The sequence below is a fragment of the Euwallacea fornicatus genome, chromosome 39, assembly GCF_040115645.1.
Source record: "Euwallacea fornicatus isolate EFF26 chromosome 39, ASM4011564v1, whole genome shotgun sequence".
In the NCBI taxonomy this organism is placed as follows: domain Eukaryota; kingdom Metazoa; phylum Arthropoda; class Insecta; order Coleoptera; family Curculionidae; genus Euwallacea; species Euwallacea fornicatus.
In genome coordinates, this window is record NC_089579.1 from 520220 (window position 1) to 537527 (window position 17308).

Here is a 17308-nt window from a genome sequence, read left to right on the forward strand (position 1 = left end):
TGCAGCCGAGATGAGCTTTGAGTAATGAGTAGTATTTGGGTAGCGAGCTTTTAATTTTGTACAACAATCCGGTGTGCCACACCTCGTCGAATGTCTGTCGGACATCCAAGAGTACCGCCGAACAGTACTCCTTATTTTGAAGAGCTTCCATCACGTGATGTGTCACTCTGTGGACTCGTTCGCATGTTCCATGTCCGAGTTGGTGGTCGGGAATGATGTCATGTAGAAGCGGATCATTTCTTATTCTTTTTAGGAGAACTCGTTCGAACACTTTCGACCATACTGGAAGAAGACTTACTGGGCGATACGATGGCGGCCCTTTTCTTAAGCGACCCGACTTTTTTGGTCTCCAGGTAACTGAAAAGGGTGGTGGTTTATGTAACTGAATTTTTCATAGCTGGACGAACACCTCGTAGCAAGAACAAGGTGTGTATCGGTGCAAAATCATTGAAAATTGTTCGGAAGTTTTCGACAGAGAATAGTATAATCAAATATGGCGAGGTGAATCAATCGAGGTAGAATCGAGTTGTTGAGATGCGGATTACACCGAAACGTCCGAAAATCGTCCCGTTGGCAGCCCGAAAAATATATATATATGTGAGTTCATGACTTGAGGGTCCAGACGGAGAGAGTCGAAATGGGAACTCTGTCGAAACACGACTTCAACAAATCGTTACACTCATTAATTTTTTCGATGACTGACGAAGATCCGATCAGTGAAGCTCTAATACAACATAATAGCTTCGCAAACCTCTCGGGAGCTTTATTAATCAAGACGTCGAGGAATTCGGCTTCAATGCCGAAAGGAAAAAAGTTGGAACCTCCCTTTGCTAAGTTTTAATATTATTATATTCTTCTTGGAAAGCATCGACCCCCTCCCCCTCCCCTCCCCCTCCCCTCCCCCTCTCCCTCCTCCCCCTCCCCCGCCGCCCCCAAAAAAAGTGGCCGGGAGTTTGGATTAACATTAGAAAAACTTGATGTAGTTAAGGGTTGAGTCAACAGCTGAGGGGCTGTCAAACAGCCCTGGGAAAAAAGAGATGGGCTGATGGAATTTTAATTGCCCGCAGTAAGCGAAAAGTGCGCCTCGTAGTAATAATTAATTTCAAAACTTGTGCGAAAGTTCGTCGGATGCGGGCAAACAGCTTGTTAGTAGTTGGCCTTACAAAGGGCTTCCGGATATAATTTTATTATTGCTCGCTGCGATAATAGTTTTTCTTTGCAATTTCATAGTCCGCGATTTGAAGCTGGAACATCGTCCGCGTTCCGCGAGTTAAAAGCATTAAAAACTCATTTTTTAGTTCCCGCCTTGGAGCCGGGGGGCGGCGGCCCGCCGCCCCCCGGCGTCAAACTTAATTATTACGGGCACTTTTTGTCGCCAATTAACGAGAAAGGTATTTGAGGAGGCAAATCGCATTATTTATAGTCAAAGCGGCGCGCTTCGTTCGGTGTTTCGGTGGAGGAATTCGCCCACATAATGGAACATTGAAAACCGCAAAAGAGTCACCCTTTCTTGCGTATTCGAGAATAAGTGCGAATGGAAGGGTAGAAGTTTCGGTCCCTATTTAATCTCAAGCGTGATCCATTATGGAAGCAATACGGCCCGTTTGTAGTCACGACACCCCCCATTCAAAAATTGACAAAGTACTGTTTTTTAATCGAATTTAAAAAGGATCATAACGAGGGGGGTCATCATCAGGGCCCGCGAATCGTTGATTAAACGTGTGAACTTTCTCGTACTCGCGATTGTGTAAAATGGGCGGTTTGCACACGAAAGCTTTACACGGTGTGTTCATTTGGAGATTTTTCGTCCCAAACGGCGTAAAAACTGAAATACACATGAAAGTTTTGAGTGAACCTATATACAGGGTTCGCCATTACCCCGGCCTCGGTTCCCGGTGTCTCTGTACAAATATCAATATGGAATGTTTAGTACGGTACTCGTTTATATTGGAAAGCTGCGCGATTTAATAATACTTTTGCTTATACAGAGTGTTCCGTTTTCGTTGGGCAGCATAAAGTTACAATTTTTTAAAGAGCAACCCATAATTTTTCTTATGCCATTTGATGAAACCTTAATTTAGAAGGAAAATACACGAAACGTTTCTTAAATTGGTTGCGGCGTTGCCACATTAGAACGTAGTGACAGGTAATATGACAACTAAATGACGTAAGTAACTTATGCTTTTGTTAAATAGAAGCAAAGCCTACTAGAATAAATCTGTTAGATTATGATAATGCCTGTTGCAATTCGATTGAAATTTTGTAAATATCTCCATAACTGTAAAAGCTAGACGAAAAGGTGTTATTGCAAATTAATAGAGAATTAAAAACTACATTAGAAAGACTTGAAAAAAATCATGGGTATTATATAAAAAAAACGAGTTTCAGCAATTTGTACAATTTGCAAATTAGCGTGCTTATACGAAAAAAGTATGGTGCATTAAAAAAATGTTTTAAAGTACCTCTGACTTTCGTTTACTACTTCACAAAAACAAACTTCAAAATTTCAAAAAACACCAGTTTTGTGATAATTTTTTTCTGACGCTGCATTTTTAAAGAAATTTCTCTAATATGGCAACGCCGCAACCAATTTAAAACACGTTTAATGTATTTTCCTCCTAAATTAAGGTTTCATCAAATGGCGTAAAACAAATTATGGGTTGCCATTTAAAAAATTATAAATTTATGCTGCCCAGCGAAAACGGAACACTCTGTATAAACAAAAATACTAGGTCGTGTAGCATCCCTCCTGTGAGACTAAGGGTGGAAGAAAGGTGCAGGGTGTGGAAGAAGGAGAGCAGATCGGAAACGAGAGACTGGATGATGAGGGAGTGGCAGAAAGAGTGGGAGAAGTATGACGGATGGATTAAAATCTTTATTCCAAACGTCATACAGTGGTGCCAATGTGAGTGGACGAGGAGTGATTATGTGTTGACGCAGGTGTTTACCGGACATGGCGTCTTCGGTAAATACCTGTATAGGATAAAGGTCGAGAGGAGTGAAAGTTGTTGGTTTTGTGTGAACGGGGAAGTGGACACTGTAGATCATACGATCTGGGAGTGTCCCGAGTGGGAGAGTTGTAGAGTCGAGGCGAGGAAGGGGGGACTCAACCTGAGCCGAGACTCTATAGGTAGAGAACTGCTGGAGAGCAAGGACAAATGGGACTTGTTCTCCGGAATGTGTGAAAGTATAATAAACGGGAAAACAAGGAGAGAGAACGAGCGTAGAAAAGCTGCGTGATTGCTTGATGGATGACCGAGGCCCCAACGGAAAACCGAACAGGTATACTGGGGCAGAAGAGGGGAGGTGGTTTTAGTGGGTAGGCGGGAGACGTAATGGTCGGTCGAATCCCACACTACCAGGGCAATCCTGGTGTCTTGCGAAGATTCCCACTTCCTCGCAAACAAACAAAAAAAAAAAAAGGTCGTCTAGCATGAAATGAGTAGAATTGAATTGAAACTTTAGTCATTTTATTTTCATACGAAATGTTTTTATTGTCAATCGAAATATGCACCACCATTATCATCAATACACTTCTGCCATTTGACGGGAATTCCCCTGCTGTAAAAGCCTGCAGACCGGGAGTCGATAAACTAGTGGAAGGCAGCTTTGACAGCCTCGCCAGAGTTGAATGTTTTCCCTACCAAGAAGTTATCCAAATTTTGAAAGAAGTGGTAATCAGTGGGTGCTAAGTCGGGTGAATACGGTGGACAACGAAGAGTTTCCAATTCCAACTCCTGTAGCTTGGCCAAGGTGACTTGCGCGGTGTATGGCCGAATGCAACAATAGCGGTGCGCTTCGATTTACTAATCTTGGCTGCTTAACCGTCAGTTGCCTCATCATTTCGGTCAGTTGTCGGCAGTAGACATCAGCCGTAATCGATTCATCGGGATTCATGAAGCTGTGATGGATGACGCCTGCGCTGGACCACCAAACGGACACCATAAGCTTCTTTTGATGAAGATTTTTTTTCGCACAATGTTTTGGTGGCTCATCTTGATCCAACCACTGCGATGCGCGTCTGGTATTGTCATATAGTCACTTGTCCAGCTTCTTCACCTTACCAATTTCAGCCAAATGAGTCAACATTGTTTTCTTGGTTACGCTGAATGTTAACGAAAATTCGAACGCACTTTGACGTGGATTCGCTTCCACCACAGCTTTCAGATGATCGTTATCCACTTGAGTTTCAGGTCGTCCACCTGGTTCATTTGTTAGGTCAAAATTGCCAGAACGAAGTTCCATGAACCAACGAGATACTGTTTGCTGTGAAGTGGCTTCAGTACCGAACACATCATTAATATTGCGAGCCGTCTGAGCTGTTGTGGTTCCACGGTGGAACTCATATTTCATTAACACACGAATTTCACTGTTTTGCACGGCTGCACAAAAATGTTTATAAAAATAAAAGTTTTCAATAATTTTTAACGCTTTGAACTCTGATCGAAAGAGGGAGAATGTGCCTTTTTCACATAGAAAATTCAAGTCCAAATATAGATTTAGAGTGAAGTTATTCGCAGTTGAATGTGGCATTTCGAGAATCTACTCGTTTCATACTACACGACCTAGTATTATAAAATCGCGCAGCTTTCCGATATAAACGAGTACCGTACTAAACATTCCATATCGATATTTATACGAAGGCACCAGGAACCGAGGCCGGAGTAATGGCGAACCCTGTAGATGCTGTAACAGATTCGAGCTTATGCGCGGGGATCTCGGAAACGGCGAGAGACATTAAGTCAGTTAAATGGAGGCGGGGTTGCGCGCTTCGGCGCTCGACAATAATCGATTTGCGAAATCCGAAATTTGACAAAAATCCAAATGTTCGGTTTTTATCGGGTACTTCCGAGAGTACTCCGATTTCTTTTTGATTCACAAATGGATTGATTATCGTTGAATTTTTTTCCCCCGCACATAGGGCGTTGCCGAAAATGCGAGGCGGGAAATTTCGGAAAAATTGGCCCATTTTGATTTTATTTTCTGGTTTTTGATGACTCGTCGAGTTTTGTAATCTAAATACTCTCTTATCTGTATTTGCGCTGCCACTACAAAAATTCCAATAGTACCGTTGGCAAGCCACTTGAATGTTCTATTTTAAACAACCATTGTGAGTTCATGTTATTTGCACGTGGCTGAGCTTTCAGACACTTTAACGTAAGAAGAACCTTTTTATTTCCTTTTTTCCATTAAATTTCCAATTGTCCATTGTTCGAACAGGCTTCCCGTCTAGTACCGTTCCACGCGTCAGGAACGACATTTATAGTCAAGTACCTTTCTATCGTGGTATCGTTTCTTAAGTTCACCTTACTTTCCGAAGGGCAAGAGAGGTGCGTTAGTTATCGAAGACACGATTGAAGGTGTCACGATCTGGTACTGTTCGTTGTGGAAAGCGGTTAGCGTGCGCCCGTGCTTCTTCCCGTGAATTATCACTCGCCAAACAATACGCAGTAATAACGTTTGAACACTCCTCATCGCCGTAAAAGTTCATTTTAGACATGTAAATTTCAAAAAAAGAAAGTTTTTTTGCTAAAAGCTCTGAAGCTCTTCACACAGAACAGCAAAGCTGTTACATCGTTTCCGTAACGATACGACTTGGACCAAGTTGAGGTATCCAGACATGGCATGGCATCATTCCATGTATTGTTCTGTAATTGTTAATGTTTTGGGACACTATTGCGTGTTTACAAAGCTTTTCACCCTTCGCAAATATACTTTTCCTCTGTACATTCACTTACTGGCGTCTCCCTCACTCTTTTAAAAGTAAAGTAAATTCGGAAAACGGTACCACGTTCGAACGGTACTTAGTGGTACACGCTTTATCGCAACGTGCGAAATTGCATAAGATGGGGAGTCTTTTGCAGCGATCGAAAGCTGAAAATTCAACAAAAAGAACGAAACGCAGAAAAATTACGTTCAGATACCTGGAAAGTTAGCAAAGTCGCGATAAGAGGAACTTAAAATGGTCGTTTGAAGTAGGAAATTTAGGTGGTTTTCCAACGGAGTCCTGGAATTTTTGTAGCGACGATGCAAGGAAGATACGGGGGGCATTTAGGTTACGAAACACGACAAATCCTCAAAAATCAAAAATTCAAATTTCCCCACGGTGGGGTGAGGTTTTCCGAAATTTTCCGTCTCGCATTCTTGGCAGCATTTGATGTGCAGGACACCTCCCGAAGTTTGGCCAGCCAATTCGGGAACATCCTACGTGTTCACCTCCCCCCCCCCCCCCCCTGACCCCCTTGCTAATTTTCAACGGCGAACCCCATCGAGTCGCACCTCAAACTAAAGGTAATTGAAAGTACAAAATGTCGATACATTGAGAAACTCGATTTGTCAAGTCGTTTCGGAAAAATCAAGCGAAAGCTCATTCCACGATTTCAAATACGCGCGATAAGTGATCGAACTTCTCAGATTTTTTGACATTCCTCTGTGTTCGGCTAGTAAATAAATATATACAGGGTGGCCCATTGAAAACGAAACAGAGGCATTTGCGGGTACTTAGGAATGTATATTTGAAAAATGCTCGGACACGTAAACTTTATATTCGAGGGGGACACATTATAAACGTATACTCGCTCCTTTCACTTCAACGCCCTAGCCGGGGTGAGTTAAACCCTTAAAATCTTAAATGGAAAGTATGGTCGAGTAGCACCTTGTTTGAAAGGTCTTTCGATTCTCGTTATAATGATACCCAAATTAACTAACTTTTATCCAGTAGTTTTCGAGATATTTGGAAAAATGTTATTAAATTGCCAACAAGTGGAATGCTCTGTTAAAATCGCAAATTAGGAAAATTAATAGTAAAACATTAACAAAAGTCCTTTTAATTGATAAGATACTCAAACTGTTCACCATTAGCTTCCATACAGTAATACAAGTTCTGTTCAAAACGAGTCCTAACATTTTGAAGCATCTGTGGAGTTATCAGACGGCATTCATTAACAATTCGTCGTCGCAATTCTTCCAGAGACTCCGGTTCTGTTGCGTAGATCTTGCTTTTCAAATGGCCCCATAAGAAGAAGTCTAACGGAGTCAAGTCTGGAGACCTAGCCGGCCACTCTATAGGACCTCTTCGCCCAATCCATTTTTTTTTATTATTCGAAAGCAATAACAATTGGTGAAATAGTACAACTAAACTTAATCTGGTCAGTTTACAATTAATAGTCACTACTGATTATTTTCCTAATTTACGATTTTAACAGAGCGTTTCACTTGTCGGCAATTTAATCACATTTTTTTATAATTTAATCACACCCGCAAATGCCTCTGTTTCGTTTTCAATGGGCCACCCTGTATATATTTTCCATCATTTTCGGACATAAATTCATTTTGCGAAGGTTTCATCATTTGGTACTTGTTAAATGTCGGGCGATAGTATGGCATTAGCGTCTGGATTAACGCAATATATTCTAGAGCAGAGAGAAAAGGAAGTGTTTTAATGCACGGTGCGAATAACCAACACCCTCGGCAAACTGCTGGGGATTTCTCATAGATCCTCGCAAAGTATTTCTCATGTTTACGTGAAGCAGCTTCTAGAAAAATTTAGACCAACAAGGGCAGCGGCCAGTTTAACAGGAAATCAAACCAGGGCATCGAATTAGGCTGCCGCGATCGAAACATTGGGGCGATTTGCGACTGAGCCGACCATATCAATTAGAAAAGTGTTTTGTCAAATCGGAATTTCAATTCGTTCTATTGCAAAAGTGACGAACATACACAAGTTTCACTAACCTGAAGGATTGCCTCGATCGCAGACTCGAATTCTTTGAAGGCATGGTAGCATTGATTGTCACTACTCTAAATGGTTTTGTTAACAACCAGAATTTCCGTTATTGACGCGACCAAAATCCTCATACTTCTCGCGAAAGCTATTCTCAGCGGCCTCAAAAAGTTTACACACAGGCCGGAGTATTAGAAGCTACAGTAATTGGACCATTATTCATCGATGTTAACCTTGGTGGTGAAGTATATCTCAACACGTTATAAGAGTCAATCGATCATCCGGCAATAGAGGCCGCGGCTTCGTAAGCAGGTCATAACGGCGATTATCTACTCAACGAAAATATTTCGCACACACAACAAGACAGAGCACCGCCACGTCATATCGTGCCGGTGCGACGATGGCCAGGCAGACGAATCGACAGCAGTGACGGAATGGCCTCCGAGGTCTCCCGATTTGACGCCTCTTGGGTTTTTTCCTTTGACACGATCTTGAATCAAATCCTGAAGACATTGGTGAATTAAAAAGTGGGGCCACACTATGAAGATACTTTTCGAAGGGTCCAATGGGAATTTCGAAGCGGATCGTATTCGTGTTTCGCACAAAATGGAGACGATTTCGAACAGCTAGTACCGGAAATGTGGGAAAATTACGAGCCTAACGACGTAATTCCCACACATTTACACGCGTAAGTTGATGTTTCAGCCTCATGGATAAACACCATTAAATTGACTTCTCTCTCGTTTTTCCGCGATTTTCCGAAAACGTTTTGACAAATTGAGTTTCTTGCTGCACCGATACTTCGCACTTTTAATTACCGCCAGTGTGAGGTGCACCTCGGTAAGGGGCGCTAGCAGGGTTAGCGAGGAGCTAACAGAGACGATGCCGCAGTGTTCCACCTGGCAACCTGGAGAACCACCCTGCTCAGTCTTTCCGCGTGTATTTCCGTTTTTACCACAGTCGGGGCGGTAAGTTTTCAAATGAACGCGCTGCATGCCGATCGCCCTTGTTTAGAGAAATTTCATTTGAAATTAGTTTTTACTTGACGAATACGAAAGGCGGGAGGAAAGTTTATAAACGGATCATTCCTTTATGTCCGTGTCGTACTTTTACAAAATTGCAGCCCGGGATGAAACTTAAAGTTTTATTTACTTTACCAAGAAAGTTTATAAACAAGTCTCCCTTTTATAACTCGTGCGGTCCTTTTTGCGAAATTACCGCCCTCCATTAAATGGGTCAAAATAATTTTCTTTCCGAACCGCGATTATTTGAGATGCAGCTTTGTTTACAGCCGAGATGAAAGCTTTGTCCATCGGCAGTCGCTGTCGCAAAAAATAAAGTTCCTAATTTGCTTTCGCTGGTCGGGGCCAACCCTCTAATCGAGTTTAAAGACGGGCCGCCCTTCCGCAACCTTCCCGCACTTCTTACGGAATTGCCGCCTTCCGCTGAAAATTAAAAGGACATTTCTCCACCGCCTACGTCACAGGATCAGGTATAAATATAACTTTACGTGCCGGGCGCTGTTTAGTAAAATAACAAAATTTATTGTTATGAGGGCAGAGCCGATTACGCCGTGCTCGGCGACACTGCTCGTCGCTCTTCGCGGGTATTTCATCAAAAACCAACTCGGTCCTAAAACCGAAAATGATTTATCCCAATTTATGCGATTTTTCCGCCCGCTGTCGTCCTATAACTCATCGCCGGCTGTATATCATTCGCTTATCGCGACTGTAAGTCCGCTTTACAGCACGGTATCAGTCAGACGACCTTAGTTAGTTTAGGGAAACGAACGAGGAATTTGTAATGCGTTTGTTATGACACTGCAGATCGTGTTGTACCGGAAAGGGGGCCTAAAAACGATGCGAGACCTACTTTAAATTCACGGGAGCTCGAGACTTCTTCTGTTCCGAAGGTGGAGTTGGAACGCTCGTGCCCGAGATCGCTCTATGGCTTAATGCGGGCCGGCTTTAAAGGGAATTTATCGGTTTGCAATAAAATCGGATGCATTTTCACCTCGAAACATGTCGCAATCAATTGCTTCGCTCTTTTACGAGATATTTACGGTCGCTGCCCCGAAAACATTGTTACATCTCCATTTTCCCGGCTTCACTTCGGTCCTAACGATGTATTAAAACGCTTTGAACAATCGCAACATTTTATTGTTGACAGTTTAAATAACAGCGTCACCTATCGGGCGCTTCGCTAAGCGTCTCGTTCAGCACGTAGATCTCTCCGTTGAGGTTCGCGTAGAGCAGCGCAGTCACTCTGGATACGTGTTTGCGATCGTGCGTCGCCAGGTTCACGCAGAAAGTGTACTCCGACAGGTCTCCCTTGTACACCATTACGGGCCTCGTGACGTAGTATTTCTCGTAGGGCGCCTCCAGGTCTTGCCCCGGATACACGAAGACCTGTAAAATTCCAATTCGTACAGATCGGTTGCCCCGTTTACCGGTGGCCAGCTGAGCCCCCCGGACGTAACTTAAGGGAAACGTCCGCTTTCCAGAGTGGAAAAAATGAAGGTTGCGGAGATTGTAAGTGGGTCGCCCTTTTTTACATCCTGCACTAGATACTGTAGGACAAGCTTGTGAGCCACCATAGGGCAGTACTTATATCCCAAGGTGCGGTACTTTCATATCGCCGTCGATATGCGTCGAAGGGATATGTTGAAGAGAATGTTTCATACACTATGGTCTTTGAATTAGTAAATTTTTGGATTTGGTTAAATCAAATCTTCTCACATGACCAGTTCTAGTAACAGTAAATCGTTTCTCCAAAACCGGTCGCCTTTACGCAACGCTTAAATTAGCCGACTTCTTTACAACTCCCAGTGGCGGAGTTAATATATCTCAATCTTGGCTGCGACTATGCGGTCTCTAAAAAGGGCGGCACTTCCATGCACAACCGAAACCGGTAACCCTTTCAGCCGTTAAAGCCGAAACTTCGCAATAAAATTTCAATTTTTTCAATACCGGATGGAAACGCGCGTTTTCGAAATTGGGCGGCTCATTATACATCCTCATACTTTCTAATCTATTATCCACTGCGAATTATTCGAGTTTGCATTATAGCGTTCAAAATACATTGCGGGGTAGCAGGGAAAATCTGAGAGGCAGAAGCTTTTGATTTAGCACATAATATAACTCTGGCAAGTTACACGGAGCGAAGACCGGAAGACAGGAAAATGAGTTACGAGCCCCGGGGTTGTGAGGAGTTGTTAAACAGGTTTGCACGAGTGCGCGCCCCCTCCATTCCGCTCTCCGACATTCTTGCGGCTCGCTCTTAAAGGTAAATTATTATTTCGGGGAGGAAGCTCGCCGAAAGGGTTCTTTTCTCACTCCTCGAAGGCCAAATTAAACAGAAATGGGAGTATTCGAGGGCAATTTACGATACAGAAGAGTGCTGAGGGCTGACTAAACGATGGCCCTTCAGGTATAATGGGTATTTAGTATGCAAATAAGCGTTGCGGAGGCAAGTTTTGGAATTTAAACAACATGAAAGGGCATAGAGGTGGATTTCAGGGGAAATATTTGATGCGTGACTATTTTGAAAAAGTGCCCACCCACATGTGGCAAATCTAATTAAGGGCGATCCTAAATCGCTTACAGAAGCAATTGGTAAATATACGCTATGTGTAGCTTTCCGACTCGCTGAAAGAAAAATTTACCCGTTCGACCGAGATCGTCCGGCGTCCCTTTTTAATCCCTTTTTAGATTCTTCGCTGCGTCAAATAGTCACCTGATAATAGTGCCGTCCAATACTCAGAGGCACGAAAGGTTCCGCCCAGTAAATGAGGAACGCTCCCTCCTCTTGATTAACTGTAGCTTTCAGTCTGTACGGCTGCAAGGGTTCCGGCACCACGTAGGCCACGGGTCCAACGGCCTTAGATCCGGGGAAGGCGGAGGACACGCGGATTTCGTAGGAGTCGCCGTAGGACACTCTGAAAAGCTGTTTCTTGGGATGTTTATTTGTGAGAATAAATTGAGTACTAACGGAAGCTTGTAGACTAAGTCCGACCTCTTGCTCTTGGGGACGGTGATCACGGCGTATTTCGACGATTTCTTATCCAAAATTGATATCTGCAACGCAGTAAAGGGGAGGTGGTGAGAGCGATATAAACGGCCGCCCTTTTGCGGCAATGCACGGGTATTCCCATCGAAGAGCGTTTCTTATGCGCGAAAACGGCCTCTCAACAGTTCTTACGCGAAAAAGTATTATTAGCAAAGTTTCCATTATCTACGTGTCACCAAAACAAGCACGAACAGCAATATAAATGGCGGAATTTTTTGCACGGAGAGAAAAAATGTTCCCATTGAGCCACCGTCAGCGAGGAAGTGAAATTTCTGATACGGACCGAAACATGAACATCTGTATAAACATTTTCCCCTTTATGAGATTTTCATATAAATGAAAGGTTTTTCCTTGAGCATCTTCAATTTGTAAACAAATGATTAGCATATTGATACACGACATGTTTACATCAAAATTCTACCGTCCGAAGGGTAAACAGCCGCCCTTTCACGTTGAGCGGTCGCCCAGCATATCTGGGCCCTAATAAATATTTTATTGTAAATCAACTGAATTGTTAAATTACCAAAAAAAAAAACAAAAAACCATCGGGTAACTGCCTCGAGAATGTTCGTACCAAAAAAACCTTATTGTTGCATCACCTTCAATTTGCGTTTGCCGGGCAATTTTCCCATCGTATCGCAGGAGCATTATGGACGGTTTTCTCGGTAAAGAGAATGAATGCTCTTGCGAGCTTACGATGCAGCCATAAACACCCACTTTCAGAACATAACCACAGTCATGTATCGATTCCGGCTGCACGACTGGCAGAGGATTAATAAAAACCTTTAGATTCGCCTCCATTCTTCCGCATCGATGCCGCCCGTCTATCTATATGGAAAATCGCCTTTAGTCCAATGCAGCTGCGACGGCGACGAGTTATTTGCTGCCTTTAACCGAAAAGATCAGAGAGACAAAGGAGAATTTAAAATCGCGTCAATATCAAAGGGCGGCGAAGATTCACGCGGGGCGCCCCATTTAATTATGGCGCCAAAGGGCGACTACTTATGAAACAGCTTTGGAATGTTGCGACGGGCCTGAGAGCCGAGCGGCCGTTCAGGCTTGACGTTTTGGCGTATTTCGTCGACGCATCTACAGAGTGTCGATTTCAGAACTGTGGATTGTCTGGAGCTCGGAAGATCGAATTTTTTTTCGAAAAGATCCTTCAAATTTTTGAGAAGTTGCGTAATTTTTAATCCAGAAACATAATACGAAAATATTCACAAAAACTATTCAAAACGTTCACCATTTTTTTCAAAAAAAAAAAAATAATAAAAAAAAAATTGCCTGAAAGCCAACTTCTTTTCGCACCTTTTCAAATGTACCAGGGGCAATAGATTGACATACTTGCGTAATTCAATGCTGCAAATTCTGTCAATTGGCCTGCTCAGTTTTGTAAACGACTGCCTTGACGTGGACTCATAAAGAAAAAAATCACCCGGCATTGAATCTGGCGAACGCGGTGGCCACTCTATTACAATCCCCCCCTGCCAATTCGTGTACTTGGATAACGGTGATCCAGCCACTGTCTTGTTCGTCCGGCGGAACGGGGTGGAGTGCTGCATGGTCGAAGATGTAGAAGATTTTCATCCAACTGCAGGTCGTCATCGATTTCATTTTCTAAGGCTTGAACGATTTGAGACTCGATTGTGTTTTCAAGCAAACCGACAAAGATGTCACCTGTCAAGTTATTTTTGACGGAACAAAAGACCGACAATTTTATTTTTTCGAATTCTCTCCTAAGCACCGACTTTTTGAGTATTTCGGGAACGATCCTCTCGTGCAACACGGGGATTTTCATTGCCCCGATAACGGCGATTTTGTTTAGTAACGTTTCGGTTTAAATAAAGTGCGTATTCGTCAGTGAAACAAATGTTTTTTAGGATGTCTATGAATTTTCCCAATTATTTCTTCACAAAACCGAATTCGTCCGTCGGGATCATAATCACCTGGCTATAAAGATTATGACTTTGGCAGGGAAAAAATTCGTTCGATTTAGAATTTTCGAGTCGATTCATAGCTGCGAAATCTTACCAAGCGACGTTGTCGGGCACATTCTGACTTGAACCAAAATTTCAAGTTGGATTGCTCCATTCAAAATTCTGGGCTGCATTGCCCTTAATATTTTGTACTTATCCAGTGGCTTCAAAGTCATGCACAAGAAGCCGCACGTAAGGCACAGCTGGCGAAATAATAAATTATTTACTAAACCTGTTCAACAATTGTGTGCACTATTTTTACAAATTGGTTTCAACGCAACACTTTCACTAGAAGAATATTCGTCAACACCCATACTCGAACCGATAATAAATACGTTAAGTTGTGCTAAAACACTCCTTAACCGTAAACGGTAAGACGAAAAACGCAAAAATCATGTTTTGATGAAAGATTTTCCGCAATTTTTGTGAATATTTTAATACGATATTTCTGTATTAAAAATGATGCAACTTCTCAAAAATTTAACATTTTTTCGAGCCTCAAAATGGGGTGTCACGTGGTAGGTATTGCAATTTAAAATTTTCGAGTTGGGGCAGCCACCACATAGAAACTTTCAACCACTTTTGAACCGGCTTCCCCTCCATTCTGCCGAAACGGTTTTTGAATGGTTTAAAAAAATTCTATTTTCAGAATTACTGACAATTCAAAGTTCTGAAATTGACACACTCTACAGGGTGTCCAACGAATATGGACCACTATCCGTATCTTGCAAGCTACGACTAGGAAAAAGATTAAACTTGGGCATTGTACTAGAGTGAAGGTGGTCTATTGATTAAAAATATTTTCGTGAAAACGCCACTTGCGGTTACACCGAAAATAGATGTCAACTCGCTTATTTTAGACGGAACACCCTGTATATTAAAACAAATTTCGATTCTGTGGGACATTATGAATATTTTTCGTGTATGGCGTTCTATACCTCATTTTTACGGTTTTTGGAAATATTTACAATTTTCCAAAAAAAATTAGAGTTCCAGCCACGATTGAGTTTCCTAATAATTCGAAAATGGCTAAGTAGTTTGCAATGAAGTTCTGCGCTATTGTACAAATTGCTTTACAGTCCTCGGATCAGCGAGTTAAATTAAGTTCTTTCATACAGGGTGTTTAAGAAAAGGCCAAAATTATCATTCAAGAATTGTAAAAAAATCTTATTTTTCAAATAGCAGCGCCATTTTGCTAGCAAACGCGTATTCAGAGTCAAAATAAAAGTAGTATTTTCAATTCGGTTGTCTATATCTAGATCTAACCGTTTTCATTCTATTAAAAAAAACACTTTTCAATGTTCAGTACTTAACAATTCATTTTAATTAACGTCTAGAGTTACTAGGTGGCGCGACAGTCGTCAACAACAGGTTCCTTTCTTCTGTAAGACGCTTTGACAGATCCGCTCGTTTGACAATGATCCATTGTGCGGTTGAGGAGTTTCCGTGATGGCTTCGATTTTACTGAACACCCAATGCATGACTCCTTCTGGTTAATACTTTGCCACATTCACCGGAAATAATGAACATATCGTTGAGATAATCTTCGTTTGAGCAATTTACGGGTGCCGCCACACTCAAATTCTGGCGAGCAGCGCCACCTAGCAACTCTAGACGTTACAAAATATTTAGCTGTTTTTGAATTATTAAAAAATACAATCACGGCTGAAACTCTAATTTTTTTTGGAAAATTGTAAATATCTCGGAAACCGTAAAAATTAGGTAGAGAACACCGTTACTCGAAAGATATTCATAATGTCCCACGGAATCGAATTTTTTTTTTAATATACTGGGTGTTCCATTTAAAGCAAGCGAGCTGACATTCGTTTTCGGTATAACAGGAAGTGGTATTTTCATGAAAATATTTTTAATCAACAAACCACCTTTACTTTAGTGTCATACTCAAGTTTCAACTTGTTGCTGTTCATAATTTCCACAACACGGATTGTGGCCCATCTTCGTTGGATACCCTGTATGTGAGACTGCACATACCTCCCTTTGCAACGAAAAATCACCTTTTAGGACCGTTTATACTTTTGTTTAGGAGTGCGATTTTTTTAGGGAAACCAATTTGCAACATTATCAATGTGGTTTTTCGAACGTTTCCCACGTGACCTAAGTTGATGTTTTGTCGAAAGGCGACCGTTTATACTCGCGTTTAAACTTGACATTCTAGTTCGTAACAATGCTGACTACTTTTCCTAAATTTCCTTTTATACCGGCGGCTTCAGGTGTAACGAATTTGGCCACGGTTGCGTTGTATTGCAAAAGGGCGACCCTTTATACATTCAGTTAACAACGCATTTACTTAACGCAAATCGAATCGAAACTATTTATAAACTGAGGATGTTTGTTCTCGGAACTTAAAATCGGATTTTATCGAAAGGCGACCGTCTAGACAATTGCTCAGCGGCATTCGTTTATACCGCATAAATCAGTATAAAATCGAATTTTGCGGTGGAATATCGTACTTAATTTCAGGTCTCGATTCGGCAGAAGAGCGACCAGGTACACGTACGTCTCCGCTGTCTTCGGTAACGGATGCAGACGTGGGCGGCTCCTGCAAAAGGACGAGAGGCAGCGCACGAATAAACAATGAACAAAGTCCAAGTTATTTTTAGAGCACCAACAAATTCCAAACGGAATTCTCCCGATCCGCCGACAAATAACGAAAATAACCAACTTCCGAGCCATATTAATAAATTATTTTCGCTAAATTGGCCGCTGCCAGAAACAACTCTGCCCTCTCCCGGCCGGATTACTACCCAACAACAAGGCATAAATAAGAAACTTTTCTCATCTGCCTCTTGCCGAAAACGATCTCGATTAAGCACGTCAAAACTTGTTCCAGCCCTAGGAGGACTGCATCACGTGGCGCATAACCCGTCTATGCATAATCCACGAATTTGCGATACACACTCCATTATTAATGCGCCCCGGTATCGCAGCCCGACACGATACACTTTAGCTGAAGGTGTATAAGAGGTTATAAATGGGCCTATTTGCTGTTCGAGCAATTTCCATAACTTTCTGTTTCGGAGGGAGAAAAGACGGGGAAATCAGGTAGTTGGAATAACTCCGCTCGAATTAATCTAGTTTGAATTTCCCGGCGGTGTAACTGAGCCTCCGGAGATTGGATTCGGGATTTGGCAGTTTCGTACGCAACTTCGTTGTTTAGCCTTAAATGCAAAGAGGCGGGAACCATCTTAAAGCATCGGCTGTTAGAAGGATTCGCGAGGCTCAACGTGTGCACTCTCATGCTTTTGTTGTCTCAAGTTAGTTTTTAATGCACGGATTTCGGGGCACGAGGAGCAGATCAATTTCGAAGGGTTCTGCGTGAGTTTCAGGTCGCCGCTCTTCGCGGGAGCTTAAACGTCGCGATCTACGAGCGGCCGGCTCTCGCGCGGAACCTCCGTCCGGGCTGAGACCTCGCGGTTCCCTCGACCCGGATCGCGTTTCGTTCCTCCTCCGGTCCAAGTCGTTGCGGAGGAGACGGTGCCCCAGTGCTCCGGGGGCGACGCCGGGACGGAGTCCGGCCAGC

At 42.6% G+C, this 17308-nt stretch overlaps 1 protein-coding gene across 3 annotated transcripts in view; it reads right to left on the bottom strand.

The window, feature by feature from the left end:
• Positions 1–9890: 9890 nt before the first annotated feature.
• Positions 9891–17308, bottom strand: part of LOC136349664 (uncharacterized) — a 51699-nt gene continuing 44281 nt past the window's right edge. For all 3 annotated transcript variants that reach the window (XM_066301358.1, XM_066301360.1, XM_066301359.1), the window contains 3 exons: positions 11714–11799; positions 11459–11660; positions 9891–10131 (listed from right to left, as the gene is read on the bottom strand). In XM_066301358.1, coding sequence (XP_066157455.1) covers positions 9907–10131; positions 11459–11660; positions 11714–11799 — 513 coding nt within the window. In that variant the 3' untranslated portion in view covers positions 9891–9906. The remainder of the gene's footprint in view (positions 10132–11458; positions 11661–11713; positions 11800–17308) is intronic.